The sequence below is a fragment of the Hippocampus guttulatus genome, chromosome 16 (genome assembly GCF_054856545.1).
Source record: "Hippocampus guttulatus isolate MCC_2025c chromosome 16, RoL_Hgut_1.0, whole genome shotgun sequence".
In the NCBI taxonomy this organism is placed as follows: domain Eukaryota; kingdom Metazoa; phylum Chordata; class Actinopteri; order Syngnathiformes; family Syngnathidae; genus Hippocampus; species Hippocampus guttulatus.
The window spans coordinates 4,784,670-4,806,171 of record NC_141276.1 but is presented as its reverse complement, the minus strand read 5'-3'; the positions used below and the strand labels follow the sequence as shown (position 1 = coordinate 4,806,171).

General features: G+C 48.0%; 1 protein-coding gene across 1 annotated transcript in view; it reads left to right on the top strand.

The window, feature by feature from the left end:
• Nucleotides 1-1,092: 1,092 nt before the first annotated feature.
• Nucleotides 1,093-21,502, top strand: part of tnrc6c1 (trinucleotide repeat containing adaptor 6C1) — a 29,897-nt gene continuing 9,487 nt past the window's right edge. The window contains exons 1-7 of the mRNA XM_086132218.1: nt 1,093-1,220; nt 4,874-4,973; nt 5,482-5,503; nt 10,320-10,655; nt 17,278-19,773; nt 20,853-21,044; nt 21,274-21,440. Of these exons, the coding sequence (XP_085988344.1) occupies nt 4,911-4,973; nt 5,482-5,503; nt 10,320-10,655; nt 17,278-19,773; nt 20,853-21,044; nt 21,274-21,440 (3,276 nt within the window). The 5' untranslated portion in view covers nt 1,093-1,220; nt 4,874-4,910. The remainder of the gene's footprint in view (nt 1,221-4,873; nt 4,974-5,481; nt 5,504-10,319; nt 10,656-17,277; nt 19,774-20,852; nt 21,045-21,273; nt 21,441-21,502) is intronic.

Sequence of the window (21,502 nt, the reverse complement as noted above, 5' to 3'; positions counted from 1 at the left end):
TAGACTTGTCATTGTCCATTGATTGTTGTTAACGCTCGCATTGGCAGATTCAATTCATGTGACCTTTGTCTGTTAGACGACATGCATTTATTTTGGAAGAGACAACTTGTAAAACAAGCATGACTGCTGCTCCCCCTGGTCTGTTAGAATGGAGGCAGTTGAGACTTAGCAAAGCGGGTGCACAGTTTGCTGCGTGGTTCATGAGCACCCACTCCCCACTATCTAAAGATAAATCGAGGGTGTCACGTGATTAATGGGGCATGGAGAAAGGGGAAAAGGAGTTACTGCATACATTTGCATTCATCTATGAGAAATGTTCCCCGTGAAGTTTTCAGGTGAAATCATTGCATGTCCTTAAGTACAGTTAGAAAATGTATCTAAGAGAAATAACAGGAGGCCTCAATCCACAAAAATCTCTGAATTATTATTCTATTTTTTGTGTAAATACTTGAAAAAAATGAATCGCTGAATTACTATCTGATACTTTTCTTTTTTTAAGCCCTTGAAACGAAATTAACCACAAAAATGTGTATTTCCCTGATGCGGGAGTGATAAAGTTTTCTTCTTGTCCAGACTCCTCTTTAACATGAATGTGCTTGGTCGGTTAATTTCCAGCAGAGCATCGTCTCCAGTTATAAAAGCGTGCTCACACCTGTGCAACCAAATTATCTCCGTTGTTTATTTTTACTGACCTTCTCGAAATTTAAAATGAAAAAAAAAAACTCTACAGAAATAGCGACCTCTGTTGGTAAAAACTCCCACTGCATGACTGATGTCGCGCAGCTGACACGCGCCAGTGTTTATCTCAGCTAAAGTTGCTTCCGCACGTCTCTTGCGCATGCTCACTCCCTCTCCCAGTTGTGGTTAAAAAAAAAAAAAAGTTGGGGGGGTCGACAAGTACACGCCGGCTTCAAGCGCATCCCCCCGGAGAAGAGAGTGATGAAGGGGGCTGCAGTTGTCATAGCGACGCCTGGGTGGTGGGGGTGGAGCTATGGCAAGTAGGACCAAGGAGTTTGTTTTGTTATTGGAGGTCACGTGCGAGGCCAAGCTCCGCCTTCTCGTCCCCCCCCCCCCGTCCCCCCGCCCCCTCCCCAAACAGCTTCAACTGTGGAGCTGCTTTAGTCGATCACTTACTACAAAATGGCTGCACAGTCTCCGACGCCGCCGCCGCTGCCGCAGACGACGAAAAGAACGAGAAAGGACGACTGAGAGCTTCGACGGTAGGACTTTTTTCCCTCCCTTTCAGCTCGAGCTTCTCCTCTCACACGAAGCTTTTACGCTCGTCCAAAATGCGGAGTTCCGAGGGCGAATACGTCAGCTTAGCCCGCGAATCATGGAAGAATGTTTGCAAAGCAGCCTACTTTTGACATCAAGTCCTAATGAGCGCCTTTGTAAAAATTCGAAGCAGTATTTTTATTTTTTTTTAGATGCTCCTCGCTCCTTTTGCTCCTCGGACGGGCAATCTTGTTTGTTTGTTTGTTTGTTTGTTTGTTTGTTTTTTTGCGGCTGGCGAACTTGGACTAAGTTGCACACTTCATATGATTCAAAAACACCGTTTTTTTTTTTGCAATAAATTGTAGAGAAAGGGCACGCACAACGAGTAGTTAACACTTCTGCCTTACAGCCTAGGGTTCTTGGTTCGAGTTCCGTCTCTGGCGACTCAAGTTTCAATGTTCTCCCCGTGGTTGGTTCCAGTTTCACGCTCCATAAATTGTAATATTTGGATAACTGGCACCAACGGTTGTACTCGTGGTTGGCCTCACAGTCAAAAGACTCCGGATTAAAATCTTGGGCCCTTCTCTGTGGAGGTTTGCATGTTCTCCAGGTAGCCCGGATACATTTAAACAGTGCTTTTTGGCCGAACTTTGGAAAAGACACTTCATGGTTCTCCTGGTTACTAGAGATGCATTTAACAATTTAAACGACACTGCCACATACATTTCATTTTCCTTATCTTTTTTTTTGGTAATAGCCCAGTTATGCTGTTATGTATTACAAATAACACTGGTCAGCATTATATTTTAATCAAAGATGGCTGTATGTGTCCAGAAATGAATTTTTGAGGCTGATTTCAAAAAAATATCTTCACCTTTTTACGGCACATTATTTGTATGAGATATTTTGTTGTTGTTTTTAAAGGGAAAGTAAATCCAACCATTTTCTTTTTTTACTGATATGTTCCATGCGCCCTGCTTAGTCTAAACACTGCAATTACACTCATATTGCATTTGTGTAATATGAGCTAAGCAGCAAAATCCACTTTTTTTTCCCTTTTTTTTTACCATCTTGTGGTATTTTGCCACTTGCTGTTGACTGAATATGACATCACACTTGATCAGGGCTCAGGTCACGACCAATCACAGCTCACCTCTTTTCGGAAGCTGGGCCATGATTGGTCATTACCTGCTTCCTGGGCATCTCTGATGTCTTTTTCAGTCGACAGCATGTGGCAAAATGGCCGCCCCCTGAGATGGACAGAAACGTAGATTTTACTGCGACAGACATTACCTTCACTGTGGCTATTCAGCATCCTCACACTCCTCACGGCATTCCCAGTCAGCAACAAAACGGCTTCTCCATCAGCACTCGGATGCTCGCAGAGGCCAGACCGACGTAAGCCGCCGACCCGGCCGCCTTCCTAATGTGCTGCAGTTCCTCATTCGGCCCAGGATGAAGTGGCAGCAAAAGGGAAAAGGGAGAATTCTGAGCGGGTCGGTGTGGGGAGGCCAGGTCGCGGGCCCTCGGTCAGCCCCCCTGACCCCCTGATAGAAGTACTGTAGTGTGTATTCACAGAGAGGCCCCGAGGGGAGCTCTAGAACACAAACAGACCTCTAAATACTCTGATTACTCGAGCGCTTGGGTCAGGCCTAGAGCGCAAGGCCGAGGGGTGCCAGTCGCGCTTGGTTTTGGTGTGAGCAGTCAGAGTGTTTTTTTTGGAATCCTCAGGGATCAGGATGACCCTATGTGCTGTCAAAGGCAGACTTTTGCTGTCTCGAACTATTTCCCTTTTGGTCGTATTATTTTTAGACCAAATTCGCTGGTTTGTTTTCTGTTTTGTAGTAACCAAAGCCACAGTCCGAACCACTTGACCACTTGCTAGCTACTGTAACTCACAACACGAGGATGAGCAAGTCTGCTACCCACGTCGCTAACTAAGACTTGTTTCACAGAGGCACACTTCACTTTGGTCAGGTAATCACCCCGAGGTGATAACTTATGAAAGTATTGTGACATGACTACTTCGCTGACTGTTTGCGGTGCTCATGCAACGGTCTGTCCACGTTGAGGCTTCGGTTCAGAGTGCGCCATCGCTTTCTCCCTTTTCTCGTTGTCAGAAAGCATTAACGTGGTCGGCCCTGAGAATAGCTTCAAGTACTTTAGCCCAAATCCTCTTTGCAGGAGAACGCATGGCCTGCTCGCCTGGCGGTTTGGTTTTAGGGGCCGCCGCGGTTTCCTTCTTCCACGTCACGGTGCCTTCAGGATGTCGCATCTGTTCGGTTTAAACAAGGTGACCGTAAGCCACTTTCAACTTTAAGCAAATAGTTAATACCGGTTTTGCTCGCTCGAGGTTTTTTGCATTGTTGGAGACCTCCGTTTCTGAGAACAACCCATATTTCTTTGTTTGAACAAAATTGCGCTGTCGCTTTTGCAGCTGCTTGCATGCGGTCGCTGGTAAACGTTCTCCCAAAGGTTCGCCGCGCTCTTGTTTGGTCTGCAGCGTTGGCATTCCTGGCGCTGTGCCCAGTGCCTGCTGACGTCTCACACCTCCCCCCCGCCCCCTACCCATCTCTCCCGCACGTGTAACGGCAGCAACCCTATCAAACGCCAAAAAGACAGAAGCCTTCCCATCTTCGCAGGAATCAAACATGTCAACAGACGCACATTTTCACCTTGTGCGCGTCGACTCCCTCTCCATTTCTTGCCCGATCCTCCACCTGCTGTCATGAGGCCGCCCTTGGCGTGTGCGTGCGCCACCGCCGCCGCCGCATCTTTCTGTTTTCATTTGGCCTGCCTTTGGCGTCACAGCGAGTGTCTGGTTTTAAGAGGGACGCCCGGCTGTAATCCCGTTGTTCTGATGGGAGGGGGGGTAATTCCGCTACAATGCTGTTCTTATTGGCCAGCGTCCTTTGTAACCGTGCGTCCTCCTTGCTAATGGGCGCGCGCGCACGCGGATCGAGCAAATGCCTAACTCGATTATCGGGTCCTCTACTGAGAGTGCGAATGAGTGATACGGACAACATTTAATATTTCAATATTCAAACCAAATATGTTGATGATGATCTTATTATGGATTCAGTGAAAAGTATATATTTTTTAATTATTATACATTTTTTTAAGATGGCACATGATCAATCCAAAAGGATGTGGAAGTGCATTTTTTAAAAATGAGAATTTCCTGTATTGTATTGCCAGGATAAAAAGGACACATTATAACCAAAATATGCAGTGGAACTTGTGGGGTCAATTGTTCATATTTAGCCAATGAAAAAAAAAATTCTGGGTCAAAATGTCGCCATTGTAAAATCTTGAAATATAAGTCGCCTCTTGAAGGTGATCCAAATGTAAAACCGCCTTACAAGATGAGTCTCGCAAATGCGACGCACTTGGCGGCGCATATTCTTTTCTTCTTTTTCGCGCCGATCATTTGTAGCAGAATTCCGATCAGAGTCACGGAGATGGAAAGGTAAAAAAAAAAATGTCTGGAATCCGATTCGTCATCACGCCTCTTTCAAATTGTTGATAAAAATCTGCCATCGGACACACGCAAATGCCACGTCAGTGTCAACAGACCCCATCATCGGTCAAGTTATCGAACGCCGACAAAGGTGGGATGGCGTAGAAATGATTCCAGCATCTTCCGATTTCCCAACAGGGAGAAGAAGCGACCGATACAAGGCGAGAATCGTTTGATGGAAGATAAGAAAAAGAAAAATCAAGAAGAGAAGAAAAAGAAAGAAGCCGCTCCGAAGAAGGTGAGCCCCCTCTTTTGAAATACGGCTCTCAATCAACGAATCATGTCACGCTGAGAAATGTCCCACAAGGCCCTTTAAAAAATTTTTTTTAATGGATGATGGATAAAAAGTCCATTTTACATCGCTTGTCCTTTCTGACTATCTGTATTCGCTCTCGCGACAGCCATTTACTCTTTTCATCTCTTCAGAGTAAATTGTTAACTCATTTTTTTTTAACTTCCAGTAATATCAATACCAATTTGCTTGCCTCCATTTCCCCCCCCCCTTGTGTAGATTCATGATTTCATTTTGTAATCCGCAAAGATTGAATCGAGGCAACCGGACTGTTGTTTTTTGGATTATTATTTTTTTTTTTCTCTTGTTTTCTGAGAACACTCAGAAATGACTGTGGCAATTATCCCATTAGCATTATGATACCGGCCCTTCAGTTTTATTACATGAGCACATTCTGTTCTTACCGAAAGCTCTCCTGCGCCTTTTTAATCTTTTTTTTTTTTCTGTTTTTCAGGACACCGAACAGAAAACCAAAGGTGAGTTGCACTTTAAAAAATATATATTTTGGGGGGGGGGGGGCTTCTCTGCCCCTGGTGCAATCCCGAGATGCTCCAAAGTAGGCTGGTGATGAGAACCAAAGGAATGCAAATGAAATCAAATCTCACTCAAACAAAGCCCGATGATGCTGAGGGAAAGGGAAAGAGAACGCAAAAAAAAAAAAAAGTCTTCCTTATGTTGTGGTCCTCCTGGTTTATCAAACTGGTGTAGTTCTATTCTGAGTGGAGCATGCAGCTGAGCGGGGGAGTGGATGTGATCGAAAAGCCGTTTGCGGGTTTTTCGCTCTACATCAATTAACTTTGAGAAGAAGTGCTAAGATCAATATCTGGAGCTCGTATCCATTTACTAATGTGATGTGGTTCTATTTCTTGGCAACGGGACATCATAATGTAAGGAGACCAAAATAAAAAAAGTCCATCTGTGACCAAATGAGCCCGCGTGGCTGTGATGTCGGCGCGGAGCATACAGGGAGCTAATTAGGAGACGAGGGATGTTGTGGCTTCTGGATAAACAGCCCTTCGTATGCAGGAGACCTGCAGGAATACCCCCCCCCCCCCCCCCCGAGCGCCATAGTAACGGAACACCAGCTCAGGAGGTCCACCAAGCAGGAAGGAGCAAGATGGAATGAATTGTTGCGGTTAAACCATTGCAGAGTAGAGTGGAAGGGGCTCTGCTCGTCTCCTCCGTGTGACGGGGGGGTCAACAACGTAAATGGTTACAAACGTTAAAATGGGTTTCACGAACATCTTCGGACCGCTTTGCCCACGAAAACGGCGTCTCGATGTCGCGTGGGAATGAGCCGCAATGTAAATGTGAGTGCACTATTCTTGCACTTTTATACCCCACTTGGAATTACTTTGTCGGGGTTGCTTTGCTTGGAATTTGTCTGCCTTGTTCGGAGAAGATTCTCTGAGATGCGAGTGACGTATTGGCGCGTTCTGCAATCGGCAGTGAGTTAGCAACAGTCGTATTCGATCCATTTTCACCTTTTGTGAGTATCCTACTGACAGTATTTTCTGCCTCTGTACTGGCAGTGTTCCTTGCTTCTCCCCATGTGTGCGTGTATGCTGCCACCCCTCCCCCCCTCCCGTTTTTCTTTTTTCTTCAATTTGCCGTGCAGGTCAAAAGTATCCCTTGATGAAGTGTGAAGAGGACGGGGTTGGTTTCGGCCGCTATCTTCCCGTAGTCTACTGACCACCCCTCAGCCTCAAGAGGTTAAAAGGCCGGTGGCTCCGCCCTGATTGGCAGGGAGTGCCGGAGAGACGAAACGTCATCAAACGTTTATGCCCCCGCGATAGCCGAGGCCGTCTGCCACGAATCCCCCCCCCCCGCGCGAGTTAATGAGTCATTGTGTCTCCCGCGCCCGCTGCGCATTTTCATCCGAGGTGCCGTGCGACCCGCGTCTACGTACACGGCGTTGCATTTACAGCGCCATAAACGATAACGTTGTGACAAAGTTGCGCGGCGGCGGGTAATATGCGCAACAAATGAATTTTGTTCACAATGGCTTAATTACACCCGGTGCCTTTTGTGTGTTTGGCGAGTCATCAATTGCCGTGCGAACAGAGAAGGCTTGCCGGCTGTCATCTTCGCCACCTCTTGAACATATCGCGTCATCTTTTAAGGAGGCGTTTTAAATGACTGTTGTCGCAGATTTAATCTATATTCTCTTTGCTTTTGTGGTTGTTTTTTTTTTTTTTTAAATTATTAGGGTGGTATGTCTAGATGTCATTTGTAATGAAAAGCTGATAAGACTTCATATTTAACGATGTTCCAGTCATTGGTGTCGATGCTATTTGATGACTACTTGGCCTTGTTCGCACAACGTGCCATCTGACCGTGCGTTCTTCGAAATGACTTTTTTTTTTTTTTTTTTTTTTGGTCTGCGCAAAATGTCTTGCTCGGAGGCGGGGCCTTCACTCTTAAATACAGTGCCACATTCATTCGTTTCTAATTAAGCATTTTAATCGTCCTCTCTTGTGAGACACGGCGCTCTGGTTTGGAAGCCCCACGGGCGCAGAGCGACGCTCCGCCCCCAAAAGACATGTCGCTCGTCTCACCGCGAGGTCCCTCCTGCAGGTGTGATCATTCAAAACGTGTGAGCGAGGCTCCGCGCGTTGGCGAACGGAAGCGCGGACGTTGCTTAAAGCTTCGGGCGGAAGTAGCGCATGCGCTCGGCCATCCATGCGCTAAGTAATCTTCGTTTCAAGCTGAGCCTGGATCAATGCCGACTCGGCAAATTACTCGTCGACCGTCATGACAGAATTCGATATAATCGTGCTCCAGCTGCTGATCCAACGACAGCATTGACAATCGTCGTACAAGAAGTCGACTTATCATCGCAACTAAGTGACCTGCGTGCGACCAAGACGGAATTGTTGTCACTTTGCTTCTCCTGCGAGTAATGACGACTTGCTGGGGGGGGGGGGGGTTTGTTGTTTTTTTTGCACCTCCGTTAAGTTCAAGGTCGTGTTTTCATGCTTCCACCCAGGAGATCACTTCAACACTAGCAACCCTCTCCCGTTCCTCCACCCACCTCGGTTGCTGTGATATCACCCCCCCCCCCTCCCCTTTCAACCTGGAGCTCTTAAACACCCCTGCCAAGCCTGCTATCATCTTTCCGATCAGAAATATTCAGATCCCCTTTTTTTCAAGCTGGAAATGAGCTAGACTCCTCCGTGTGAGGCGCTCACATAGCCTGCAGGCCGCGGTTTGATGTGCATTTTTGATGAAGCGGGAATTCTCCTGCGCGCCCGCACAGCTGCGGACGTTGTTTTGCAAATAGGCTGTCGGAGAAGGTGACTGATCTCTTTTGACTCTCTCTCTCTCTCTCTACAAAGCAGACGGCTATGCTTCGGGGCCCGGAATTCTGCATGGACTTATTTTCTACTGCAATCGCAACCTGTATTGACATAACTTTGACACCGTCACTCGCTTCTTTTGAAACAAGACTCTAGAGCAACGTGGCGTTCTGTAGGCAAGCCGTGTTGTAATTGTAAGCGGATTTTCAACCTAAGCTGGTTTCCGGCAGTCAGACTGCAGCTCGCAAAAGGGGGCGGAGTCTTGAACACACACCATTCTTTTCATTGCTTGCTGTACCTCGTTCCCTCCGTTCCTGTGGATCCGCTCTCTCTTTCTCGCTCCCTCCCGCCCTTTGGCGCTCACTCGTTTTTATCTCCCCTCTCTGATTGGCTGAGAGAGCAGCTGGCCCCACTTTCCCCCTTCCCCCAAAGCTTCCAGAAGACTCGACGTCACGCATCCGAGTCCCGACGGTGTTAAAAATTGCCTCCGTAACTGTTATTAAACCGAGCTTTTACGTGAAAGCGCCTCTCTAAAGTCATCAGCCCGTCTCGCCTTCCGTACGGCTACAAAAACGGTGACGAGGGCGTCTCGCCAGTGAATGAGGGAGGGGGGGGGGCGCCGCGGGCGAGAGAGGGAAAGGGGAGCGCATGCAATGACATCTGATTAGAAGCTTCAGCCTCTGATCTCTGAGCCGACAGATGCAGGGGACACCGGATCGTTCCAAGGTTACAGCGCAATGTGGGGGGGGGGGGGGGGGGCGCTCCAATTGCCGCGACAGAAACGCGCATGCGCCAAACAAAAAACGCCAGCCCCCCGATGCCACATGTGAGCAAACGCGTCCGACTCTATGAACAAGCGGCTTGCTGTAGGCTCCACGACTGCATCCTGTCCTCCCCTCAGCGTGGGCCTCAGTGTTGCATAACTCTTTGTTTTTGTGTGTGTTGGGGCTGGCCTCGTGCGCGCGCGGGCGCTTGTGTGTGCGTGCGCGCGAGTGATTTATTCGTTGCTTCAATGCACACACGAGGAAACTGAGCCAATGGAAGAGAGTCATTCTTCCTCGCTCATTTCAAAGTGCTTATTTTACTCCTGTTGTTTCTCACTACGAAGAAAGGTAGGGGAGGGGGGCAGCATCTCGTTGGCTCTCAGTTTACATCCAATAATCTCCTCGGGCAGTATGTGGACGCTACAAGCTTGTTTTACTTCCTGTTTACATTCTTGTTTACCAGCGTTCAGATTATGTAACGATACGTGCTCAGGGGCGGGGGTCGGGGGGGGGGGCGATTATCCACTGTGCTCGCCACCCATAATGCATCTGACCCAGCAGTCACTCTGCGACCCACGAGAAGATAATCCTGTTCGACCTTGTGTGCGACCTCCTGACCTTGCACCTCTACTCAAAAGGACGTTACACTTAACTGTTTAATTGTTACACTGATAAGATCACACACACACACATACACACGTGTTGTACTTTTGTAGACAAAGTGTTAAGCTCTGGATACAGTGCTGTGCGAAAGTAGCTTTTTTTGTTTCAATGACCCATTTGTCAGCGGTTAAACACTAAATAATATAGTAGGAACAATCATGAGGGGAGTAGGAGGGCGGTACCGAAGCTTTGCAAAGAGTTAGTATGTGGACCACAGAAGTCACTTTTATATTCTGTTGAATGTCTTATCAGTGGAGAATAAAAAGCTCCTCGAAGATCGAGCGCGATGCTGGCGGTGTTGTATGTTTGGGGGTTGATGGCATTATTTTTGGATTACGTCAACAAGACAATGAAAGATGTAGACAGTTGTTTTAGAACTTTTCTGGAGTGGTGGTGGTGGTGGTGGTGGTTGTTACCACGTCTGCCTCACAATCAAGAGGCTCTGGGTTTGAAACCCCCCTGATTTGGGCTAGGTTGCAGTTCACCCACGACCATTATGAGGGGTTGCCTACATATTCGTACTCACCTTGACTCCTGAATTTCTGCTTTTTCTCTCCTGCTTGAAGTGCCAGACTCTGCCAAGCTCAACCCCATCCCTCCTCTGCCCCCCGCCCACCCCAGCGTCACCCCGCCTGTACCCCCAAGCAGTGGCGATGGCAAGCGCGCCCTCAGCGGAGGCCAGCCACTCGCCACCTCGCAGACTCCGCTCCAGCAGCGCCACCCGGCCAGAGAGGTGCCACCGCGCTTCCGCCTGCAGGAGCAAAAGCAGCTGCTGAAGAGGGGCCAGCCACTCCCCCCCGGGACCCTGACGCTCACCGCCACAGGACGTCCCGCCACCGCTGGGCCCACAGCGCCAGCAGTAGCCAGCCACCCCGATTCCCCCTCAACAAACCTGCCCTCAGGTCAGGAGAGTGACTCATTTGTTCTGAATTCATCTATGTATCTAGCTAGCTAGCTAACTATCTATCTATCTAGGTAGCTAGGTAAATAGCTAGCTAGCTAACTATCTACCTAGCTAGCTCGATATCTATCGATCTATCTATCTAGAGAGAGATTTAAAAAAAAATTGAATCAGGAATACATAAAAAAAAGTGGTGGAATTGCAAGTTTGACTACTTTGGGGGCTTTGAGACTTCCACTGTATTGATGTCCAACACATGAGCGATGAGTGGAGCTGTAGAACCACGTGAAGTAACCCGTGTGACCGACCGCTGTTTATTTTCCCTCTTGTCTGGCTGGGAATTAGAAATGGGAATCAAGGAATCCGGAGGAAGACAAAGCCGAGTAAACACAGCTGGCATAACAGTATGCGCTTGTGTGTTTTCCTTCCGGAGCGTCTGCATATCTCGCTGAAGCAGATTCTTGGGCATTTTCTGTCGACGCTTTCGAAAGCGTGATGGTTAATGCAGCTCCATCTCCATGGCGATGAGACGGTTATCCCACTTCTTTCGATTCCCTCCTCCTTTTCCTCGTCGTACTCCTCCTCCTACTCTTTGCTGAGCTTTGCTGACTGTTTCCTGTTTTGGGGAGTGAGGGGGGGGGGGGAAGCTGTACAGAGCCAGCTAGTTGGCTGGACACCTCAGTGGGCCTGGCTTGGCATCACTCGAAAGCCGAAGGAAGAGAAAGATTGGTGGAGCGAGCGAGCGTGGCAGAGGTCCAATGCTGTGGGCTGGAGTGAGTCATGGCTTACGGTAAAAAGCTAGCCCTTCCACTCCTCCCCTCTTCGACTAGGCCTCCCCGGTTCTCCTTTCACTCTGTGCGTGTCAGTGGTTGACTACATGAGGACGTGCAGACGGAGGAGCGGTTCCTCATCACCGAAGATGGAGCCAGTCGGTCGTTTGCGTGTATGCCGTATCGTAGCATTCTCGTTCGTGTTCCTTCCAGTTGCTGTTCCATCATGAGTTGATTAGCTGGTAAAGTCGAAGCGCCCCGTTGTTTTGCTGCAGCATTCACTGGAATGATTATAAAAAGCTGAGTGCGTTCCGATGTCCTGTTTCAACAAGATGGGAGGGAGTCGGGGCATGGGGTGGGGTTCAAATAAAGCACAATGTGCCGCTGCAAACCATCTGAGAGTTTTTATTCTGCTAACAAGTCAGATGACGGTTGCGTGAAAGGAAAAAATGTCAACACTCAATCTGGTCCTCTGTTTTGGCTTGGAGCATTCCTACTTCTCTTTCATTCACATTGTTCTATTTGCCCTCTCTAATCTGACCCAGAATGCACTTCTATCGTGGTCATCAGATCATTCTTTTGGGTTTTTTTAATTGAAAGGAAAAGTGCAAGAACGTTCCAGGCTCAGAAAGTTAGCTGTACATTTAGAAAATCAATGTCTATTCTAAGGTCTGGATATTTCCAAGTCTTCCAGCTTGAAAAAAAAAAAATATATATATATATATATATATTTATTTATTTCTTTTTCTAGCAATATTTCATTTTGGGATATCTACTATCTTATGTCGATGTAAAATTGCAGTTTGGCTTCTGTCTTGTGGAGAACGATCAAATGAAAGATTATTCCGCCCATGCATGTCACCGCTAATATCCTTTTGCTTCCTCTATTCTTGCAAGCTGGCCTAACCGAGCAGCACCATTGTCCCTGCTTTTGGTTCTTCATATTATATACCCAAGGCTCATTTGCTCTCGTTTGGCCTTTTTTTTTCCCCCCTTCCCCCTCATTCAACCTCACCTCACCCCCTTTGACTTGACCAAGTCACATGCCGGCTTATTTGGAAAATTAAGGCTGATTATCTCGGCTGGTATGTCAGTCTTGACTCCAGTCAATATTTGACTACTTCTACGTATTTCCGACCACTCTTGTTCAAACTAAAGCCGAGGCTTTGGCTTTTGCTGTGCACGGTCGAAGTTGGCATCGACAAAAATAGCCATCTCTCATGCAGAGGAGAGCGCACGCGCGCGCAGGATTGAGTTGATGTGCTCTTCTGATGACGCCACAACATTTGGGGATTCCCCGTTCGAGGTCTTCTGATGTGATGAAACATCGACTCGCCGTTAAGGATCAATCTTCCGGCGCGTGATGTTTTCTTCTTCTACAGTTTGTTACGGAGCGGGCGAGCGCGTGTTCAGGCACCTCCGTCTGAACAAACAACCAAACATCACAGCGCGTCGCTGGCCCGAGGCAGATGGGATTAGTCCACGCTAACATGTATGTCTTGTCAGCTTTCCCATTATTCTGACGGTCTCGCTGTGATGCCGTTCGCTTGGCTCGCACTACGTTTCCCAAGGCTCTTTCGTGAAGAGAAGGCGTGTGAGAGCGAGCTATTTTAAGACCGGCATGTTGGAGAAAGCCCTTGACCTGGTTTATCCTTTCACGGGGAGAGAGGGGGGGAAAAGTGGAAAACATGACAACATGCATGTGGGCTCTCGAAAATGCATGTCTCCCCTCCAGCCCCCTGCGTCCCCTCCCTCAATTTGTCATTGAGCTATTTGTTTTTGCCAATGAAATCGATTCAGATTTCATTGGTGATTGAAGTTTTGCTTCTCATTTGGATTAGTCACCTTCTATAATCCAATTCAAGTTTTTTTTTCTACTCTGTATGCATGCATGCATAAATGGTAATAACTAGTGCCGTCAAACGATTAAAATATTTAATCGTGATTAAAAACGCAACCGTCCTAATTAACTCAGAATTAATCGCGATTACGCACACATTTTTTATCGTTTCCGAATTTCCTTTTATATTTTGTTTGTCCTGTTTTTTTTTCCCGTTCTAATGCTCTCATTAAATACGGTAGCCGATTATAACGTGCGAAACTGACAGCTCTAGTAATAACGTGAAGAATAAATACACTGACGTTTCACAGCTATCTCATTTCTCTTATCATGGGTTTCATTATGAAATATAAAAAGTACAAAAAAAAAGGCCATGCGATGCCTTTCACCTTGGCACCAAACGCCGTAAAATACCCGGTAGAATTCTAGCGCACGTGTTTCTGCCGAATGCATTATATTGTTTCGCCAAGGTCTGAATCACTGCCGGGTTATTTTTATTTTGCAAAAGCGAGATGTGTCACCTCAAAGTAGTGCGATCCGTAATTCACAGTGAATGCATCACCAGGCACTGTAACCGTTTACAAGTTAAAAAATTCTCGCAGAGACGGAAATAAGTACACCATCGGGGTCCGTCATGACTCCTTTGCAGTCGCGTCGCTTTTGGGAATAAATGTCACAAAAACAGAACGCAATTCTACCCGAACGCTGGCTGACTTAGAAACCTTAAAACGATCGTCATTAAAAAAAAAAAGTCACGTAAATAAAAAAAATCAAGTGAATCAATTCACTCCACGGTCAAACGGTCGCCATCCTATTAAGTGTTGTACAAGTATTAAGAGAAGTTAAGCGCTCTGATAAAACGAGAATCCTGTAAAATGACTCGTCGTCCGTCGACAACCTGGCAAACACATAATCGCAGAGACCTGCAAGGTTATGCTGGAATTAGTGTCACGTTTACTTATCATTTGGACACATGGTGATGGTTTAGACTTTTTATTTTGTTGGATTTTTTTTTTGTGAGTTCTACTTTGGCGGGTTCCGCCATATTCATCATCATGAATAATCTGAGTAGAATTACGCAAGCAGACTCTTGGATTCTTGGGGATTTCCTTTACACAGGTTGTCGTAGCCTATCGTCGGGGTGAAACCGCTTTCTCGCAGCGCTGTGTTTTGTGTTTGTTCAGAGGGCTTGTTCTACTAGCTGGCAGTGTGCATGGTCAACTCCAAACAGTCCGGACTGTGTACCCCCTGGGGGACTTCATTAATCCGGGATGGTCCAGCTGAGGCCCCTCGCATCCTTGCTTACATGACATCCTCCTATCACTCAACTTGCATCTCCCACGCTTGATTTATTTATTTTTTCTCCCATCTCCACCTTTGCTATTGATCTGACTTCACTCGATGCCACAGATGAGAAAAATGTCACGTGTTCTCAATGGTTTTATACTCGCCAAGGACTAACTTTTATTACACAAAAACACAAGATTACACATATAAAGTAAACGATCGTCCCTGCTGATTTGAGCTAGGCTGTTTGTATAGACGGCAAACGGGAGATTCGCAACACTCGCCGTATGTTTCCTCGCATTACGGACTCTCCCGTGTGTCACATCCTCACAATCATGAGGTTCAGTGGGCAGAACCCTCCAGCAAGCATAGCGGCCACTGTTTTCCACCAAACATTGATGTATTGTGTTGTGGTGCGTAGGCACTGGTATCACTAGTGCACAATGCCGGCCTTGATCCGAGGGAGCCGCTGCCATTTTTTATTTCTTTTTGCCTGTTGCCAAGCTCTTTGCCCCTGCTTCTCCTCTTTCCTCCATGCCTTCTATTAATTGCCAAGCACGTGATCGCCTGTTGTGTTGCGCTGCTCTGACCCCTTGACACTTTTCCATGTCCATATTTGAGTCCAGATCCATCATGTCTTTTAATTCAAAGATTGCACGAGTCGCTTCACGCAGCCGACATTTGCCATCATGACGTAATACCCTGCCTGGGGTGCAGCGTGATTTTTTTTATTTTTATTTTTATTTTGCTTGATTCTACCTTCCTTGCTCTTGACCCCCTGTGCTATTGAAGAGGTTTTTCAATCGTGCGCGGCGGTGCTAATTGCACATGGAGTGGTCCTGGCAAAATAGTTGACGGCATTTCGTGAAAGGTGAAAAGATCCGAGGCTGCGTTTCGAGGAGCCCCCGTTTGTTTTGGTTGACCTCATCCCGTTTGAGTGTATAACTGCGTCGCTCTTAGCGGTCCATCCGCCACCTACCAACAATACTGCTCCACATTACTTCAGCTGTGCCGTCCCCACCCCTCCCCCCACTTGCCTGCCTTCTCTAAGGGCTTACATTTCCAGCGAGGGAGCGTATCCGTCGTCGGGATAGGAATAGAGCATGATATAAATAAAGCCGGGGGGGTGGGTTGGGGGGGGCAATAGAGGCAGCGAGACCCAGTCAAAGCAATATTGGTGGGAGGGACAGAGCATGTGAGGCGAGGAAGGAAGGGAGAGAAGCAGTAGGTAGGGGAGGGAACGGGGGGTGGGGGGGGTTTAGTCTCATGCCGTGCAAGAGCTGTGCAACTTCTTGGCAGCGTTTCAGAGAGGAGCCACAGAGGCTTGGTGAGGCAAGCAGACATATTGAGACAAGGATGGTCCCCGTGTCGCACAAAACCTAGTTCCTTGCACGATGGTCGGGAGGCACCTCTCCACAGGTATTTCGTCGCGGCGTGGCGGATCGCTCGCTCTTCCTTTTCCGTCCTCGACGCTTCTTCCGTGCAGTTCTTTTTGCGGTTCGCGTACAGGGACTTTAAGCCTGCAGCGGCAGTGCGTCGCGGGCACGCGTTGCGTTGCGCTTTGCATATGACATCGAGAGTGAGGCATGCATGCTTTTACACGATACAGGCAGAGACGGTAGCTCAGAGCCTTTTTGGCTCAAATTCAGGACTGAGAAAATGGCGGTCCTGCTCCCTCTCACTGGGGTGACGCTACAGAAAGACTGTGCGCTGTGTTTCAGAAACACAGTGCCCTCTTTTCACTCGAACGCCGCTTTCTCTCTCTCCCTACTTCAGTTTGCGGGCGTTTAAAAAGTATGCTGGAATTAAAGGCGAATGCTGAGTGCAATGTGATTGCGTCCTACGTATTGCCATGAAAGCTCGTCTTTGCATGCGAGCTGAACTCGCATGTAAACAGTCGCAACAGCCAGAGTAGAAAGGAGTGATGATGTGGCGTCACGGTGATCAATGCACAGACCCTCATTTTTTTTTTTTTTTTGTATCGGCATGTATTGGAAGTGCTGCAAGAGAGAATACGACAGAATATTATTTTGAGTTGTCGGAGCAGTTTTACCGGCAGATGAGGGCTCTTGTGTGCGTGCGAGCATAGAGACAAGTCATGCATCATGCCAATCTGAGGTAATTACGACTCTGACTGCCTTACTGATGAAAAGAGGTTAAGGACGTCTCAGCTTTCTAGCTAGTGCCACTGATCATTTCTGTGACAGTTCGTAAACCAATTACCAGCGTCTATGCATCTGCGCTTACGTTGTCAAATGAAAAATACCTTCAGACAGTGTTGTGTTAGTTGAGGCTGAGGTGAGAGTCCCCACAACTTAATTGTAATAGATTTGCTACGTTCATATATCTATCATGAAAGACGATCGCCGCTGGAATTTAAAAAAAAATGAAAGAAAACCAGCGAATGAGTCGGATGTTTTTGATGTGATTGGCTAAGCATGCATATTCATTATTTACATTGATACACTTGAATAATTGTTTTGAAACATGTGAAAGGTGTTTGACGCGAGCAACAGGGAATGTGTGTTTAACCGTCTGTGATTCTGTTGAAGGATTTCCGTGTTTTTCAGTTGTAGAGCTTGTGATTGAGAATAGAAGCGGACTCGTTACGTCGCCATGGTATTTCAGGTCCTACGTGGGTGGGATGTGTACCTAACTTGAAGCAGCTTCCTCAGCCACCTATCTCATACGCATTTTTTTCCTTCTGTTTATTTCTTCCGATGCAGAACTGCCCCCACAGAGCAGCCAGGGAACCCAGTATGATAATCCCCTTTGGGGACACCTGCCAGGTGACAGGAGTGCCACAAATCCTGCAACTTCCGCTAACTCAAGTTGCAGTGAACAACTGATCATCGACCAGAAGGACACAGAGGCTTGGCCTTCTATTACTCTTAGCCAGAATAAGGCCCCTCAAGGAAGATGCTCTTTGGAGTCTGACCCTGGTCACTCGACCAGCAGCAGTAGCACTTGTAGTACCAGTAGTAACGGTAGTAGTAGTAGTAGTACTAGTAATAATAGTGGTTGGTGTTGTACGAGTATGGCCACAGGGGCCAATAGCCAGACAGGCCACTTCCCTGTCAACCACCTAAGCAGTAAGGCCAGCACTGGACTCAGCCCTGCCAATCATACTGGAACCAACATGCACTCAAGCCAGGTTGCAGCCAATCGCTGGGGCTCTGGGTCTGGACCATCTCAGTCCTCAGTGGGCAGTGAAGGGAAAAATGACAGTCCAGCGGGAGGGGGGAGCAGCAGGGGTTGGGGCTCTTCCTCATCCTCCAACACCAACTGTAACTTGAACTTGAACCCTAATGCTAATCCATCCGCATGGCCCGTGTTAGGCCATGATGCGGGTGCAGCAGGGGCAGGCAGCTCAGGGGGAGCCAACATCATTTCACCCCCACAAACTACACCAAACTTCTGTAATCCTACTGGCTCCCCATCATCCCAGACCAGCACCTATACTGCAGCCAACACTAACAGTAACTCCTCGGGTATTGGCAGTGCCTGGGGGAGCATAATGACCTCTGATGCATCAGAGTCGCAACCTTCGCCATCCACGAATGTGTCTTTCAGTTCAGAACCTCAGAACCTTAAAACTGATGGACCAAATCACATTAATAAGCAGGAACAACAGAGTCCCACTCACCACTTGCCAAGTTGGGGCAATGCATCCGTTGGCCTGGGTGCAATGGGTCAACAGTCATCAGCGGCCAAGCAGGTTAATGGAGAAGATAATTCTTCCGTATGGGGAATTGATGGCGAGTCGAAGACACCGTCATCGAAAGAATTGTCTGGCTGGGGCCAGGGCGGAAGCAGATCAGGAAATTCTGGAGGCTGGGGCGAACAATCCAGTGGAGACTGGGGCAAGAAGCAAACTGAAGACTCCCAAGGAGGCTGGGATGGCCCCAGCTCTCCTCCCCAGGACCCACCGACTAGCTCTTGGAACAGAGCTGTGAGCACGACTGCTGCCAGTGAGGGAAGCAGTGACAGCATGGAAGGTCATCCCAGGTCCAAACTCCATTCATCCAGAGATACCCCTGCTCCTCTGTTGCCTGCCCAGGATCTTGACCCTAGGGTATTATGTAATACTGGATGGGGACAGACCCCCGTTCGCCAGCACACATCGTGGGACATGGAGAATACTAAAACCAAGAATGACAGTGCCACTGAATCCTGGGACTCTCAAACCGGTCCTGATGCCCAGGGGCCTTCCAATTCTAACATGGGTCCCCCACAAAGAACTGACACTGGGAGCAAAAATGAGGTGCCTGCTTCTCAGGGAGCTTCAGGTTGGGGAGGAAATATAGCTGCTAGCAACCAGTCCAGCTCTGGCTGGGGAGATCAACCCAACACCATTAAGCCCCCAAGTGGTCCAGGTGGCTGGGGAAATCTACCAAAAGGAGTTCCCACCTCCACTATCCCTAAGAATAGTGGTCAGTCCTGGGGTGAAGAGAGATCAACAGGTTGGGAGGACTCTCGTGGCAAGCCAACGACCCAGAATTGGGGAGAGCAACCCAAAGCATCCCACAGCTGGGGCAATAGTGGACTGAGCAACTCTGCAAATGACTGGGGAGACCCCGAAGAGAGAAAAAAGAATCCACCCACCTCTGCCTGGGAGGGAGAAACGGGAGGCTGGAAGGAAACTCCTCGAGGCTGGGGTTTGCCTTCATCGGGGCAAGGGATGTCAGGCACTGGAGGCAAAGCGGGCTGGGCAGACCCAGTTAGTCCGCGTCCCAGTGGCCCTTCCCAGGGCTGGGCGGGCAAATCTCAGGATGGACCCAGTGGTGGTATTGGAGGGAGCATCAGCTCTTGGAGTGGCTCAGGCTCTGTGAAGCAGGGCTGGACCGGCAGTAAGCAGGAATCCTCTGCTGAACCTACAGGTTGGGAAGAGCCGTCACCGCCCTCAATCCGCCGCAAGATGGAGATCGATGATGGCACCTCCGCCTGGGGTGATCCTGGTACCTATAACAAATCCGTCAACCTGTGGGACAGAAACAATCCAGGAATGTCTCAAGCTAAAGCTACTACCGGTGGCAATAACCCCATAGGCCCCAACAGCAGTCATACCCATTCTCACAATCACGCTTATCAAGGACCACCTGCACCTTTACAGAATCATGCCCAAAGTTCACAAAACCCAGGACCCACCAGTGGGCCCATGGAACCTGTTTTGCAGCACCAGTCGGGGTCATCTCACAACAGGGGTCCCATGATTGCTCAAGGTAAGATGACGTCATATTTTATTTTGCACTGTATAGACAGGGGAAATGTGTCCAAATAACTCCCATTCTCTTTTCCCAACCAAATGTGGGGCTCCAAAACTTGAGAAAAACTGTATTACTGATTTGAAGCAAAAACATTGTTTGTGGCCATAGTGTCGTTGATTATGCTTTTTCTCCCAGATGCTCTGTTGATTGACCATTTAAAGTAGATGTCGACCACAAAAGCTGGTAGGTTAGTCAGGGCAGTGCACTGTTAAGCTCCAAGCTGGTGATGGACTTAAAGGTAATATCTTGACCTTGCCGCCCTTTTTGGATTTACATCTAATTAGCTATCCAAATGAGATAAGCGCTGCAGTCCAATCTCTCGGCGAGGCTACTCACATTACACAATATTAGGCATGTCCGTCTGGCATGTTTGCCTCGCTAACCGCGGGGTAGCCAAAGGAAGTGCAGGAATGGTGTTTACAAAGCGCCTTGTGAAAAATGAAAATCACCACAAACATTTTGAGCTCTATCGGAAGTGAGCGATTATATGCGCCCGCCATCTGTCAGCGGTCAGAGAGAAAGTCCTGAGATCAACCCTGTTGGAACAGATGCCCCCCTGCTGTTTTGCACTTGATTCTGCATGCTCTTTGCATGGCTACAGTCAATGGAAAACCACTTAATGAGAATAGCTGAGCCAGCTCTGTGCAAAACGTGCGGCAATGTATAAATGCTCATTGTTGTCTTTGGTACTGTCAAACTGGAAATCAAGCAGTCTTCAGGTCACGCTCTCTTCATGTACTAAACTCTGCCTGGCACTGCTACAGGCACACTGGCGATACTGCATCGGTCATGCCAAGACTGACCAGGCTGTGCCAGTTCTTAAATGGCCATTTTTCCCTCCTGTCAAGCATCCTGTTCAGCTAAACACCGGTTCATTGCTATCCGCCTGGATGAATTGATAAAAGATAAATTGGTTGATGTTGTCAACTAGGCATTTAGTGACTTGTCTCAGAATGCAAAAAAAAATGCAATCAATAAAACCACTTTGCCCCCGACAGAAGATTTGTTTACTATTATATTTCTGTGTCCATCAGGCTGGGGAGAACTCCCCAGCTCCCACACGAAACCCGAAAGTTCTTGGGGAGAAACTACACATTCAGTCAACGTGGACAACGGTACATCTGCTTGGGGAAAACCAAGTGGGGGCTCCACGGGCTGGGGCGATGGCACCCCAGACAACTACAGTAGGGGCAACCCAACCATGACAGGTCCAACTTGCAAACCAGGTGCATTTTAATTATTATTTTTTTCATAAAATGAAAAATTACTCTACTGCATGTTCTTCTTGTTCTTGCTGGAGAGTACTCTCAAGATGAGTCAAGGTCATCGGCTTGTTACTTGCAAAGCAGGACATTGTTTTTCACAAACCTGTCCTGACCCCTGGTGGCCGACAGATGTATTTAATGAGGCAAGGACGGACGGCTGCCCCTTTTTAACGCTAGCCTGTTTCCCCAGCCCCCAAACCTATGCAAGATGGATGGGGAGGCGGAGGTGAGGAGTTGATCCTCGCCGGAGGTCAGTGGGATGCAGAGGACGGGGACATGTGGAACAGCACCGCTTCCCAGGAGAGCAACTCCTCCGCTAACTCTTGGGGGAACGCACCCAAAAAGATCCCACAAAAGGCACGAGGACCTGTTCAGAAACAATCCAACCTAAAGTGTGCACTTGTTAATTCTAGTCATTG